The sequence below is a fragment of the Hetaerina americana genome, unplaced genomic scaffold (assembly GCF_022747635.1).
Source record: "Hetaerina americana unplaced genomic scaffold, ioHetAmer1.1.p SCAF_8, whole genome shotgun sequence".
In the NCBI taxonomy this organism is placed as follows: Eukaryota; Metazoa; Arthropoda; class Insecta; order Odonata; family Calopterygidae; genus Hetaerina; species Hetaerina americana.
Window position 1 is genome coordinate 22,801,616 of NW_027287427.1, and position 13,305 is coordinate 22,814,920.

Genomic DNA, 13,305 nt, shown 5'->3' on the forward strand with positions numbered 1-13,305 from the left:
TTTCTTTACATAATAAATTGAATGGTTTCACATTGCCTTCCTCCATGGTGCTTGATGAGACATCACTTAACTTTGCAGCTCACCTCACTGAGGAATACACTGCATGAACCTATTGTTTGACGACTACTCTTCAAACTATCTGGCATGAGTGACCACACCATTATTGCCCTGGCCAATATGATATAACTGAATGCACGAGTGAAGCATTTGATCTACCTCTACCATGTAAAGGATGAGTGTCTATGGGAAGGCCATGTCACGCAATGACTAAATTAAACCATTTGGATGGTACCTATTGCATTTAACTTCATTTAGTATTTTGTATTTTATCAGATCTCAACTCACACTAATAGGTAGCCATTGAGTGGCAGCATTCAATAATATACTTTGGAATGGAACAAAATAGTCATCTGCATACTTATAAATGATGGACCCAGTTTCATAGATTCGGCTGCCATCCAGACCTGAAATAAGTAAAATGAGGTTCCTTTAATTCAGGGTTTTAAAATCTATCACCCCTATATGAGCAATTAATTACATTCCTAAACCAACAAAAAACAGTTTAGCATCTTACCAATCTCAAAGGAATTTGCCACAACTATGAAGTGCTCTCTTTTTCTTTTGTTGGCCGAGCTGAAAAACTTAATATCCATTGCACCATGAGTTCTTATTTTTTGATGGGATACAAAGCGATCTTCATTGAGATTGTATTTAAAAATTTCCGAGTCTATGTCAGTTTCATCTGTTGATCAATTTGAAGCATTAGTAACAGTCTAGAATACACAATTATCATTCAAGAAAATACATAAGGTTGTTACCCTGATTATTCATATGGTTTGCAACTGCCAAATACATTGTGCTCCCAATTTTAAAAGGGGTCACACATCTAGCATTATAGGTTTTAATAGTTGTGATTGAGTCAAAGTGCTCCCCCAACCACCTAAAAACAATACTATCAGCTTCATAGCTCGTATGCGTAGGCTGATTAACCTGAGAAATTGCTACAGCCATATATATCTCATTCAAGTCTTCCCTAGAAAGAAAACAATGATATTCTAGATCAAAATTAGATCATTTATACATAATCATCTTATATGCATGAATATCATGGACTTAATATATCAGGACCAATGTTTGCTTTATCATACATACCAAATTGCTATATCCGAGGGATATTTAGTATTTAGAGTTTGAACATTTTGCAGTTTTTTATCAACAAGCCTGTAAACTACAGATCCTTCCAGAGGTCTCCCACTTGATCCAGCATCATATTCAGCACATACAATGTATGGAATGCCTTTAATGTGAAAACTTTCAATGTCAACACCACCCATAACAGGAGCTTGATCCAATAGTTTGAACTTATCACCCTAAAAGAAAAAGTTTACTCCTAAAGATTCAAGTGAGCTGTGTTGTTGAGAAATTAATTAGAACTACATAAATTTATCCACATTCAGTTTTTCACTAGATCTAGTTCATTAACATATTTAAATGCATTATGCATTATCCATTTTCAGATGCTGCTTCTGCTCTGTTATTTTAAAGTAACATTAAAACAGCCACAATAAATCATTTGATAAAAAATAATTATTTTTACATATGTGTTTATTGTTCAGCAGTTTGTCAATTACAAACACTAGGGAAGATCTATACTAACAGTTAGAGATAAGGCAGGTAAGAAATTAGTTTCCCTCCTGCCAAGGCCTGACCAAGAATCTGAATATGTATTATGGTAAAATATCTTATTTCTGAATAACACAACCATTCTATTTATCAACAATGATAAATACACTATCAATCTAATTGTTTAAATGATCTTGATTCTGCTACCTAATTACTTCACGTGAATCTTACCTCAAATTTGAATACAATCATCATATTTGCCTTTTCCAGCTCTGGGTCTTCTTTGACCAACTGCAAGGTTGCAGCACACAATTCCCGTACACCTTTATCATTTGACAAGTAGAAAAGCGTAATATCACGTGGGTACTGGGCTGTAGTATCATACAGATATTCAATTGTTGTTAGTGCATTGACTCCTATGGAAAAAACAAATTTCATTTATCATTCAGTCAATATTCCATGGGACATACAAATTCCATTACAAAGTATGAACATACATAATGGAAATTGATGCATGCAGAAAACATTTACAGCATATTTAAATTCAACATGTGAGTATTTCATTTCAGTCCTCCCATGTCCTAACACCCAGTATGTTGAGTATTCAACTAAAAAATGAGGAATCATCAAATATTTGGTTATTAAAGTCATTCTATCCACCAAGACCCTACAATTTATAAAACAATGTTGACTCTACTTCCCCAAAAATTGGCTGAATCGAAAAATAGGTAATTGCCCCTTCCTCATATTATATCTTCTCACTGTTTTACAATGGTAAAATATAAGATATGTCGTATAAAAAAAGAGAAAGATGTATACATACATGTTTATAATGAAAAAAATTGTTACAGCTTGTCATTCCCTGACGAAAAATACTTATTTAATTCATAAAAACAACTCTTGATTAAAAAGGATTTTGAAAAACTTGATTTGAAAAACTGGTATGACTTTTTATCTTTTATGCCTGCTGGTAAATGACTATAAATTTTAATGCCAACATAAAGTGGTCCTTTTTGGAACAAAGAAGTGGAATGCTATTAGTAATTGGTTCCAGGACATGTGGTTTACATGCATAGCAAAGATCATATGAATACAGCACACAATATATAAGGAGTCAGATTAATGTAAGCCCATATATTACAAATATGTGAATTTGAATTAGAGTAAATGTACCACTGACAAGATATTGGTATATTTTACGCTTCAACTGTGGAAAATTAGAGATTTCCTTCAGTTTTACGAGGTGGGTAATTAAAAAGTTACACACCTAAATAGGTCAGGTTCTGGCTCAAAAAGTTTGAATTATTAGTTACAATCACGTCTTTGGAGGCTCTTGTGTTTCATTTTAGGACATCATATATTTTAATGTCTAACAATCTTCTGTGCTGACAAAAACAATTGTGAAGGAAATTTATAGGCATTGTCAGATGTAAATGCCATAAAGATAAGTAGTTGAGACCTATTTTTACCTGGGATATAATACCCTGAACCTGAATGACCCATTTTTTTAGCCTAAAAAGCCTGAAGGAATGGAGAAAATTACCCCAAACCATAATTTCATATTTCAGCTATGTATGTGTTAATAATAAAAAAAATTGCACTGGTTGTTCATTGCATTGAGTGTTTAAATCCCTCTGGCACAATCTGAAAACCAATTTTGACCAGTTTGGCGATGTGAGTTTCCCAGGACAGAGACACGTTCAATCAAGAAGAGACTCCCAGGATTGACTTTGGAGTAAAATATGGAAATATGAATGCACTGATGTTGAGGACCATCTGCACTGAACTATAGTCCACAAAGGGTTGGAATTACAATAAGTATTGAACTTAATCAACTAAGCTTCGTGTCCCAAGAAGTGCGTACCTTATGTAGAGCTAACTGAGGGGGAGACGTCAGAGAAATTGTCAACGATAATTGTGGAAGAAGATTGTGTTATCCTGTACGTTTACTCAAGTCACGGATTATTCTGCAATAAATTCGAGCTAAAGTCAGCATACAAGTCACCCGAAATCATTAAATTCACTACATTATTCCTAAAATTTGGAACACAAAAAAAACTGAAATATCCCTTGCAGGTGAATGAAAAACACACATGAAAGAGAGGCCAGTATCTCCAAAAGTGGGTACCACAATATTCAAAGTTTAGCTACTTGCGGGGTTTTATAATCTAAAAGCGCATATATTTATATCACAGTTAACAAAAAAACAAATCTCTATTACTCATATGATGCGTTCTGCGAAAAGAGAATACATGATTAAAGCCCTCAAACCAGAGAGAGTTTATCTCATTGGCTTATTAACAAGTCTGTGGTGTTAGCATTTCTGGTTTACGTAAGGTTAAAAATAATTAAAAAATTAATTTGGAATGTGAACACAATATTTAAATGCAATATATTTAAATTTATTTACTTAAAATTAGGCAAAAACAGAGCTTTTGAAATTTGTTTTGCTACGATAGAAGTAAAGAAGTTTCGGTAAGTAGTCCATTCCACCCATGTCTATTCACATGAATCTAGTATTGTAGGTGGTACACTGCATTAAACATTGTATCATCTGTTGGTTTTAGCCTTTTAGAAGGTATACATTTTCCCAAATAAATCTTCGGTTCATCTTTGCCAATTTGAATTTGTTTCCTGCGTTTGTCTCGTATTCTATCGACTTTTTATGCGATTCGCGTAATCTATCGACTTTGGAACGACGAACTTTAATATTTTGTAATACTAAAGTACTTAATTTCTCGCCTTGAATAAAATAATTAAGATATTGATTATTTAGCGGTATTAAATTTACTGCTCAAATTTTAGGAAAGTAATTTTCAATCACAACGCTAAACTGACATCCTGTGTCAAGTGGTGGGGTACGGCTGAATCCTCGGGCTGGAATACTGTCAACAAAGGCACGTGTGCATTTGGGATAGAGGGTATTGGGAGACTGAGTATATTTGCCTTTCATTTATGCCATCAAGATGTCACATTCTATGCAACGAGATACTCGCAGGGATAGTGAAGAATTTATCAATTTCAAAGATTTAGAAGAACAAATTATGCTCTCAGTTGAAAGGAGTGAGTTGGAAGAAATGTTACGCCTACAACTGTCAGAATACGAAATGATCCAGTCAATGTTCCCAAACGCTGGCGAATTGTGTATTGACGACTATAGCATCATAGCAGATATCAATGAATTTCTAGATGGAAGATGCACAGCATTTCCTCAGTGTTTGGATTACACATTAAATTTGCAGTTAGAGAAGGTAAGACTGATGATTCTAAGAGCCTAATTGTTTTAACAATGCGGTAATATTTTTAAAGTAAATCTGATACTAGTTTTTGTTTCAGATTAAATTAGAAGTGTACGTAAATCTTCCCCACGAGTATCCTGCCGTCGAACCTGATATATTTGTTCGAAGTGAAAAGTTGAACCGTGATCAACAACATAGTTTGAATAAGGATTTAGCAGCATTTGTCAAAACTTTAGATCGTGGTGACATATGCGTCTTACAAGCAATTTCATGGCTTCAAGAGAGTTATGAGCAATATTTTAAAATAGAAGAAGTTGTTATGCCAGTGTTGCGTTTAGATGATATAGATACACAATTTGCTAGGTTATGGATATACTCGCATCACATATTCAGCAAAATAAAAAGGAGAGAGATATTAGACTTATCGCATGAATATGATATAACTGGCTTTTGCCTTCCTGGCAGGCCAGGAATAATATGCATCGAGGGTTTGTCGCGTAATTGCGAAGAATGGTGGGCTAGAGTAAGTATTTTTGCGCTGTTATGTACACGTTCTTCGAGGTGTCCAACCCTTCAGAGTTGGACACCTCGATTTATCTTCAGAGAGATAAATACTTAATAGCCTCGAATGTTTTTTTTCAGATTAAGCATCTGAATTGGAAGAAAATAATGTGCCGAAAGAAAGAAATCGAGACAATCGGCAATCCAGATGAATGTAAAGCTCTTAGGAAATTTACTACGTTTGAAGAGGTGTCATTTGTTGGTGAAAAAAACAGTTCTAAAGGAAGAAACGGACACATGGATATGGGGGCCCTCCTTCGATACTTGGATAGCCATCAGTGTGCTCATGCCTTCCGTGATTATTTTGGGATCGATGGGAAAATATGTGAAATTGCATCATCGCAGTAATTTGCCAATTATCCTATAATTGTAAATATTTTTTGTGCATAAATAATTTCCTATTAAACTATTGGCAGCAGATATTCGTACAAGTATATTTATATGCCTCGATTTTTCGTATCATTTCACGTTTCACATTAGTAGATCACTTCAAACATGTGTACGGGTTTTAAACGAATATCCATGATGGTTATTTTTCTAACGTTTTCAAACAATATCCTGAATTTTCAAAAGCAAATTCATCGCTGCATAACTACAGAATAGAAAAATGAACGGTGTACTGAGATAGGAGAAGTGGGACAAGGTTGCGACTGATGAGAGTGTGCTCATAACTAGAGCATTGGCTCCAAATGTAAATAATAGTTTGAAAAATTATTTCTTTTGGTGATTTCAGAGGTCCTAGCACTGGTGTAGCAGGCTCCTCAGGGAACGAAGAAATCCCATTAAGGGTAAAAGAGATGGTCTGTGCATGCAAATCTCTTCTTAAGAAAGAGATCTACTCTAGCAATCTCAAAAGTTCTTTTTTGTCTTGTGTGAGTTTTGGGAATTGGAGGGTATGACATTGAAAACTCCCACTATGACTGTCACATGGCCCAGCAAGATACTTAATGGTTGCTCTGGTTGGCGTGTCTGCCAGTCATGTGTTTTGACTTTTCCTAATCCCTTCTACTGACTCTTTCCGTGCCTATCTTCCCACTTCCTAATGCATTTATCACAGTCCCATAAGCTTTGACGTCACCTTAAAACCAATTGTCTTTGTATTCAAACATTTGCAATGGCAAGGAATCTCTGCTATCTCTTTTTATCATGCCAGCATGCAAGATCTGAAGGTGCTACTATGTAACAAAACTTGGGTTGCCATCTGACAAGTTACTGCATTTACATAAATCCACATAAGAGAGAATGTGGGTGATGACATGTTTCATATGGTGAAAGTCATAAAGAATTGAATTTGAACTTGAATGTTTCTGTAAATATCTGATGAAAATACTCTGTGCAAGAAACTACTTTAAAGTTTGCATGGCATTTTTTGTGACTTAAGTCCTGAAAAGTCATTCAAATTTTAAAGAGGCATCCAACTCAATGAAAAACCTTTTTTTAAATAACTTGGATGCCATGTGAAACATGTTCTCGTGGAATTTAGGTGGGATTCATTTGCTACTGGGAATAAGGTGGATTTCATTGTTGAAACCATGTGGATTCCACCAATTTGTAATCACTGTGGATTCATAAATTTTATATAAAATAATACCATTGATTACCGAAGTGAAAAAATTAGAAATGTATAAAATGAAGGGACTATTTCTACCAAAGGAATGTTTTTCTGAATGCAACAAATAAAATTGTGATATATCACAGAAAGGAAGCACTCTGTACCTGGATTTAATCACACACAGTGAAAGTTGAAATAATATATTTAATATGAAACCAATGACAAAGGTATACGAATTCAATTTACCCATACTGAAATTGAAACTAAACAACTTCGCTTTTCCATGTAAAAAATTTTTATTTACTACCGAGGGGTTCATTATGGTATAACATCATCAGGTGTGACCCAATGATGTTATACCATAACGAAACCTAGGTAGTAAATACGAAATTTTTCAACGTGGAAAAGTTAGTTGTTTAGTTTCAGTTTCAATGTGAAGATTTTCCACCAAGTGATGCCAGAAACTTTAATTTTTTTACCCCTACCATTATTGGAAAAAAAAGCACAGCTCTCAAAGAGACTATATTTGTTTTTCCAGGATATATATATTTTTTATGAATTATTGTTCTTAAATCCTATTTAACTATGTCAAAGATAGGAGAGGTGACTAGAAGAGATAGGAGGTACTAAATGAGGGGGAAAGTAAATGAAGGAGATGATGATATATTGAGTAATACATAATAATTTTGAGTGGCAGTAGGATGCTGAAGACTAATAGAAGGGGCACTTTTTTTTGCAAAGGGAAGCATGTTTAGTTTAGGTGGCATCAAGGGAAATAGAAACCATGGAGACTTGGAAGAACAACGTAGAACAAAAGGTGTTTCAGCTTGGTAGGAGTGGACAACCACGTTTTCAGAGACCAAATCAGTCAATTGTCTGTAAAGTCTTCCTTATTTAAAAGATGGTTAAATAAAAGAGTATTCATTAGCATTAGGGGAAATAAAAGCAATAGGTTTAAAAAAATGAATAGAAAGGAATTTTTTTAAATTATATCTTTTGAGTTGTACACTAATGCAAATGCACTTTAGTAGCATATGTATATCAACATTTAATCAAGGTGTTGATTAGCTATAGGCTTGGGCATTATAATAACTTCTTCCCTGTCTAATTGCTGTTGAGTGAGAATGATCGGGAAGACTTTTGAAATAATGCATTTTTATTGATATACACTTTGTCCCACAGTAATCTTTCCTAAATTATCATCATGGTGACATGGAATGTCTAAGAATATTCTGCCATGATATGAAAATTTAGTGGTTATACTCTTGCCTACCTTTTGGAAAATGTAACGGCTACTAAACTTACTACTTACTATAAAGAGTGAGAAATTTCAGCTGTTGTTGTCCTAAAAGTTATGTCAACTTGCATAATAGTGTAAGGGTTTGTTTGTTCCAAAAACTTAAGTTTTGACTGACAAACAACTATTTAAGTGTTTTAAATTTAAATCAACTTTTTCGCATGCGCCAAATAATTTTCTCACTCTAATGTCGCATACTAGCCATGCTATTTCAGGCCCAATAGAATTTTAATGCAATTTAAATGCATGCATACACTGCAATACATAACAGTTATGAATTGTTTCATTTTTACTGCAGAATTAAAAAAATGAAAAATTTGAAATCTGTATGCCTTAGCAGATTTTTGAAATAATTGACTCCCCAATATTTTTATTGGGAAAATTGCTGTTTCTGAGCCTAATTTGGTTGAAATTATATTTGTAATTCTTTGGGGCATTTTTCCGCCAGTTAATTTCCATGGGTGGTTCACAATCACTTAGATTTGAGACCTGGATGTTAGTCAATCCTTGAATGCTCAGCCCACTAGTCAACTCTCCAATTATAAAGGTACTGTGAGACCTGCTCTATGAAACTTAAAAAAAAAGGACACATGACCACATCTGACACAGAAGGTAAAAAATCCTGCACCATATTGGCAGTTTAGACCTAAATGATAAAATCAGAAAAATAAATACCAAAATCTTAAGATTTACTCTCTTCTTTTACGAAATAAACAGCAATCACGACCAAGCCAAGAAAGTGAACCATATCAAAAGAAAAATCTAAGTGCATTCTACTATTTTCAATCACAATTATACAAAATTGAGGCTGGTGTTCTAACTACATTCCCTCAAAGCACCCAGCGAAGTATGATGTAGGCTACATTTCCATACCACCAGCATAATTATGACATTGTAGATGTTTATACAAATAATGAAAATAACTATATGAAGAAAAATACCTTAACAATATACGTGAAAAATTGGAGTTATAAATCAACTGAAGACATTCTCATTTGGTTTGGAGAATTTTTAAACCTTTGGGTTTCCTTTCCTTGTGCTCATTGCAAACTACTATGAAATTTCTGGTTTTGTTCAATTACTAAACTTGCAGACTTTTCATGCTATGAAATTAGATCTTCACAATGTGTACTCATTTCCACTGTAATATACTCTGCACAAGCTACTTTCGTGAATTAAAATAATTAACTGCAAGCCTTCTTGAAGTGGCTAGCAAGGGACAATGGGTAGGGTGGCATAATGCCTACCTATTCCGATAAAGAGGTGATACAGGAGAGAAAAATTGTTCCTATCTTTCTGTTGTCTCTTGCATATTATTGGAAAATACATTTTGAGAAGTGCTTAATGAGCAGTGGAAACCCCATGGTGGAGAGTGTAAAAGATTGTGAAATAAGGCAGTAACACACCCTTGGAGCATATTACTTGCCTGTTTAATCAAAATCCACCAGCTAGTCACCTCAAATAGAATTTGAAATCATTAATTATATTTCCAGGAAGGGTGGAAGCCCACAACAAGCAGCAAACTATCCTCTTGCATACCACCTGACTGCCTGGAGAAGGCTATAAATTATTCATTGTCACATCCTGGGGAATACTAGATAAATAAGGAATGTGTCTAGAAATGGGAGAAGGGTTTACAGTTGTTCAAGGGATGCATAAATCATTGAGAAAAGAAACAGAAGTGTGTTAATCCAGAAGTATCCCAAAATTAGGTGGATAGCATCTAATCAATTCAGAAAATGTTTCAGATCATCAGTCCAAACTGTTATCCTTGGAAGCATTAAGTAGGAGTCAAAAAATAATGCAACAAAAAGTCCTGTAGAACCTTGACTAAGTTAAATTATATCAAGGAAAAAATCCTAACCACTGACCTTGGTAATCTCTGGTTATAGTGAGTTGTTCATCAGTGCCCCTCTTTTTCACAACATGCTCCTCCAGATTGTGAACTTCTTTTATTTTTCTAACATACTTTTTCATGATCTGTTCTGATTTTTCTATCCATTCTTCAGAAAATACATCTGAAATTCAAACAAAATACACAATTTACCATCATTACTTGTATTGGCCTTGTTTTCTTATGTTTATTTCATTACTCCATACTTTGCACAAGATGTTCCTCTACATTTAGATTACGTTCAAAAAGAGAGATGAGATTTAGGGAATTGGTGGTAAAAATATACCCAAAATTAATTCAATCAAATTTAATTGACATAGTCATGGGGTTTGATGTAGTTATCTAGTATATGCAGGTTTTTGGCTCAATTGAGAGAAGATGACTAAAATTTTGTGCCTATGCAAGAGTTCAAAATTTTGTAAGTGACTATGCACTAGTTTTTGATTATGCAAAATTCGTGACTGTTACAGCACCAGCAAGCCTGCAATGACAACAGCAGTTTTGTCTGGGGATAGAAAAGAAATGTGCTAGTTTTAAGACTAGAAAAAAAACGCATCAAAATTTGGGTATGATCCATTTCATGGAATGCTAACGTATAGTACTGTTGACCTATGGAATCATGGGAAACTGGTTTAAATCTTCTTGCGCACAAAGCAACTTAGTATTTAGCCTCATTTCCAAACGGAATTTAATAATTCAAAGCAGGGGCTTTGCAAGTGCACAACAAATATTGAACCTAATAAACTGTCTTCAATTCTCCCCCATCCTGATATACATGCACTATCTACAACCCTTCTGGTTGTCATTACCGTGTAATGAAAAGGTCAAATTTACCAATTAGTTAAATTAAATGATTATGCGATCGACACACAACCATATACGGTAGTGGTAGCTAAAGATGGGCAACAGTGTTACTTAATTATCACTTATGTACTTAATTTTCTTTTTTCTGCAAAATAAAATTGTGAAATTCTCATTTCAATTACGGTATGTTGTTAAAGCAACTCAATATTTCGTAATTTTCATTACCGGGCGAATCGAAGTCCAATTCTTGTGAAAACGCCTTCTCCAAAAAATCTGCGCTGGCTTCCAGAATATCCGTCATTCGACCGCAGGACACAAGATGAAAACATGACGAACTTAAGGTTATAATTAAAATAAGCGCAGACATAAAACCGTCCATTCTGACGCTGAAAACGAAAAATCCACACATTATTACTGGCAGCCAATATTGAGCAGCGCATAGAATACAAAAATATTCCCTCACGAAAATGCTTAAGGGTCACCGAACGAAATATTGAAAACGATTCGGAATATTTGACTTGCTGTATCCTTTTAGTTTCATTATCGCTAGAACCAAAACCATAGGAAAAAACTACGCAAAACTTCAACGCTGTCTGGTATGGTGTGGCATCATTTTGTAACTATAACGGTTCTATTTAGTCTCATAACATTATCCACAAGACTACTCCAATTGCACTTGATAAAAATAACGGCTTAGTGGAACTTACCCCATTATGATCACCACATTTGACTCAAAAGAAGAGAACACCGCACATCATAACCGTAACTGCAATTGAACTGCGCCCATTGCCGCGCAATCAATTTATGCGACGTGTAGGTGGCGCAGGGCTCGAGTATAAAAGAACAAAAGACCAATACATTCATAAATGATTTTTTGATTCTCCCGAAATTCATTAGAAATCGCTCATATTAATTTGAAATAATTGTTTTTTGTTCATTTTGCAAGATTTCTTAGGCTATGTGTAACAGGGGGAAAATGAAGGGAAGACAATTAAATGGCGCGCTCAAATTTAAAGTATTGGACATTTATAAATCTTTACTGGAAACATTGTAAGATATAACGGCAATATTTATATAATAACCATTTTGTACACCATAAGACATAAAAATGAGCAGATTCACTAGTCAAAATTTTTGATACAATTTTATCGTGAACATAAAAAAATAAGATAAAGAATAAAAACCCACAGAGAAGAAATGTTAGTGACAATTAAGTGATGTAGGATTTAAGGCTCCACACGCCAAAGCTTCCCTAATTGTAGGTATCTAAATGAATAATTAATCTGGTGCTTGCTTTGAAAGAAGGCAGAGTTCACGTAATACTAACCCCACAACATGTGAAATTCACACAGTGTGGGAGGGGGGATGGGGGGCAGCAGTTTTTTTCATTATGCTCCCTGTGGTTAGGTCTGTGGCCCAAAAAGTCCCTCAACTAGGAGAAAAACCTTTGATTTTTCTGGGTCAAAGAAGTTGACACAGTTTGGGAGAAGTTGAGGATGCCCAGAGGCATCATCCAGAATTGAACCTTGGATTAGCAATCTTCCCATTGGAAAGTTCTGGGTGGAATACAATAGCTGACTGGTAATCTTGATGCAAATTACCCTTATTAAATAATATTAGCATGAAGAATAAAATTGTACAAGAGAAAAGGGATAGAGAAAATAATGAAAAAATTATATAAGGTATATCTGAGATGAGAATTCAATGGAAAGCTCCATAAAACCAATCTTGAGATCAGCCATAGTAGTCTAAGGGTAACAAGAGGATTCTAGATTGGCTTTCAAAATTAATACACCATATGTTTTGGATTTCTATGGAACATAACACTTATAAGCATTAAAAAATTATACTTTATACTAAATCATTTTTTATAGGCACACTTTCTACTGCCCTTCATGCTATCCAACGACCTAAAAAGAGACGTTTCAGGCGTGATATGGTGGAATATCATGATTAATTAAAAATAGCAATTTTCCACAAAAATAAAATTTAATGCGACCGGTTTCAATGTTACTACATCATCATCAGGTGATAGTTAAACCTCAGAGTCTTGCCTTTAATCATATATATACTGGACTCTGAGGTTTAACTATCACATGATGATGATGTAGTAACATTGAAACCGGTCGCATTAAATTTTATTTTTGTGGAAAATTGCTATTTTTAATTAATCCAGCGTCCTAGTTATTTCACCTAGGCTTGCCCAACCTTCAATTTCTCCTCCATCGAATTGTTCTGGATCTGAATTAGCACAAAAAATAACTCCCTTCTCTGTGCTCAGCTTGTCATGGTTTTTGTAATATCACTTTCTTAATTATTCTCTATTCACATATCA

At 34.4% G+C, this 13,305-nt stretch overlaps 2 protein-coding genes across 2 annotated transcripts; one reads left to right on the top strand and one right to left on the bottom strand.

The window, feature by feature from the left end:
• Nucleotides 1–489: 489 nt before the first annotated feature.
• On the bottom strand, nucleotides 490–11,724 carry LOC139697960 (uncharacterized). Its single transcript, XM_071596816.1, has 8 exons — nucleotides 11,678–11,724; nucleotides 11,196–11,356; nucleotides 10,144–10,290; nucleotides 1,855–2,039; nucleotides 1,153–1,370; nucleotides 819–1,033; nucleotides 575–742; nucleotides 490–518 (listed from the first exon to the last, which is right to left on the bottom strand). The coding sequence occupies exons 1-8, from the start codon at nucleotides 11,680–11,682 to the stop codon at nucleotides 490–492; spliced, it is 1,128 nt and encodes a 375-aa protein (XP_071452917.1). The 5' UTR covers nucleotides 11,683–11,724.
• On the top strand, nucleotides 4,493–7,091 carry LOC139697737 (RWD domain-containing protein 2A). The gene is made up of 3 exons (XM_071596562.1): nucleotides 4,493–4,874; nucleotides 4,960–5,385; nucleotides 5,505–7,091. Exons 1-3 carry the CDS (start codon nucleotides 4,590–4,592, stop codon nucleotides 5,769–5,771), a joined length of 978 nt encoding a protein of 325 aa, XP_071452663.1. The 5' UTR covers nucleotides 4,493–4,589; the 3' UTR covers nucleotides 5,772–7,091.
• Nucleotides 11,725–13,305: the final 1,581 nt, after the last annotated feature.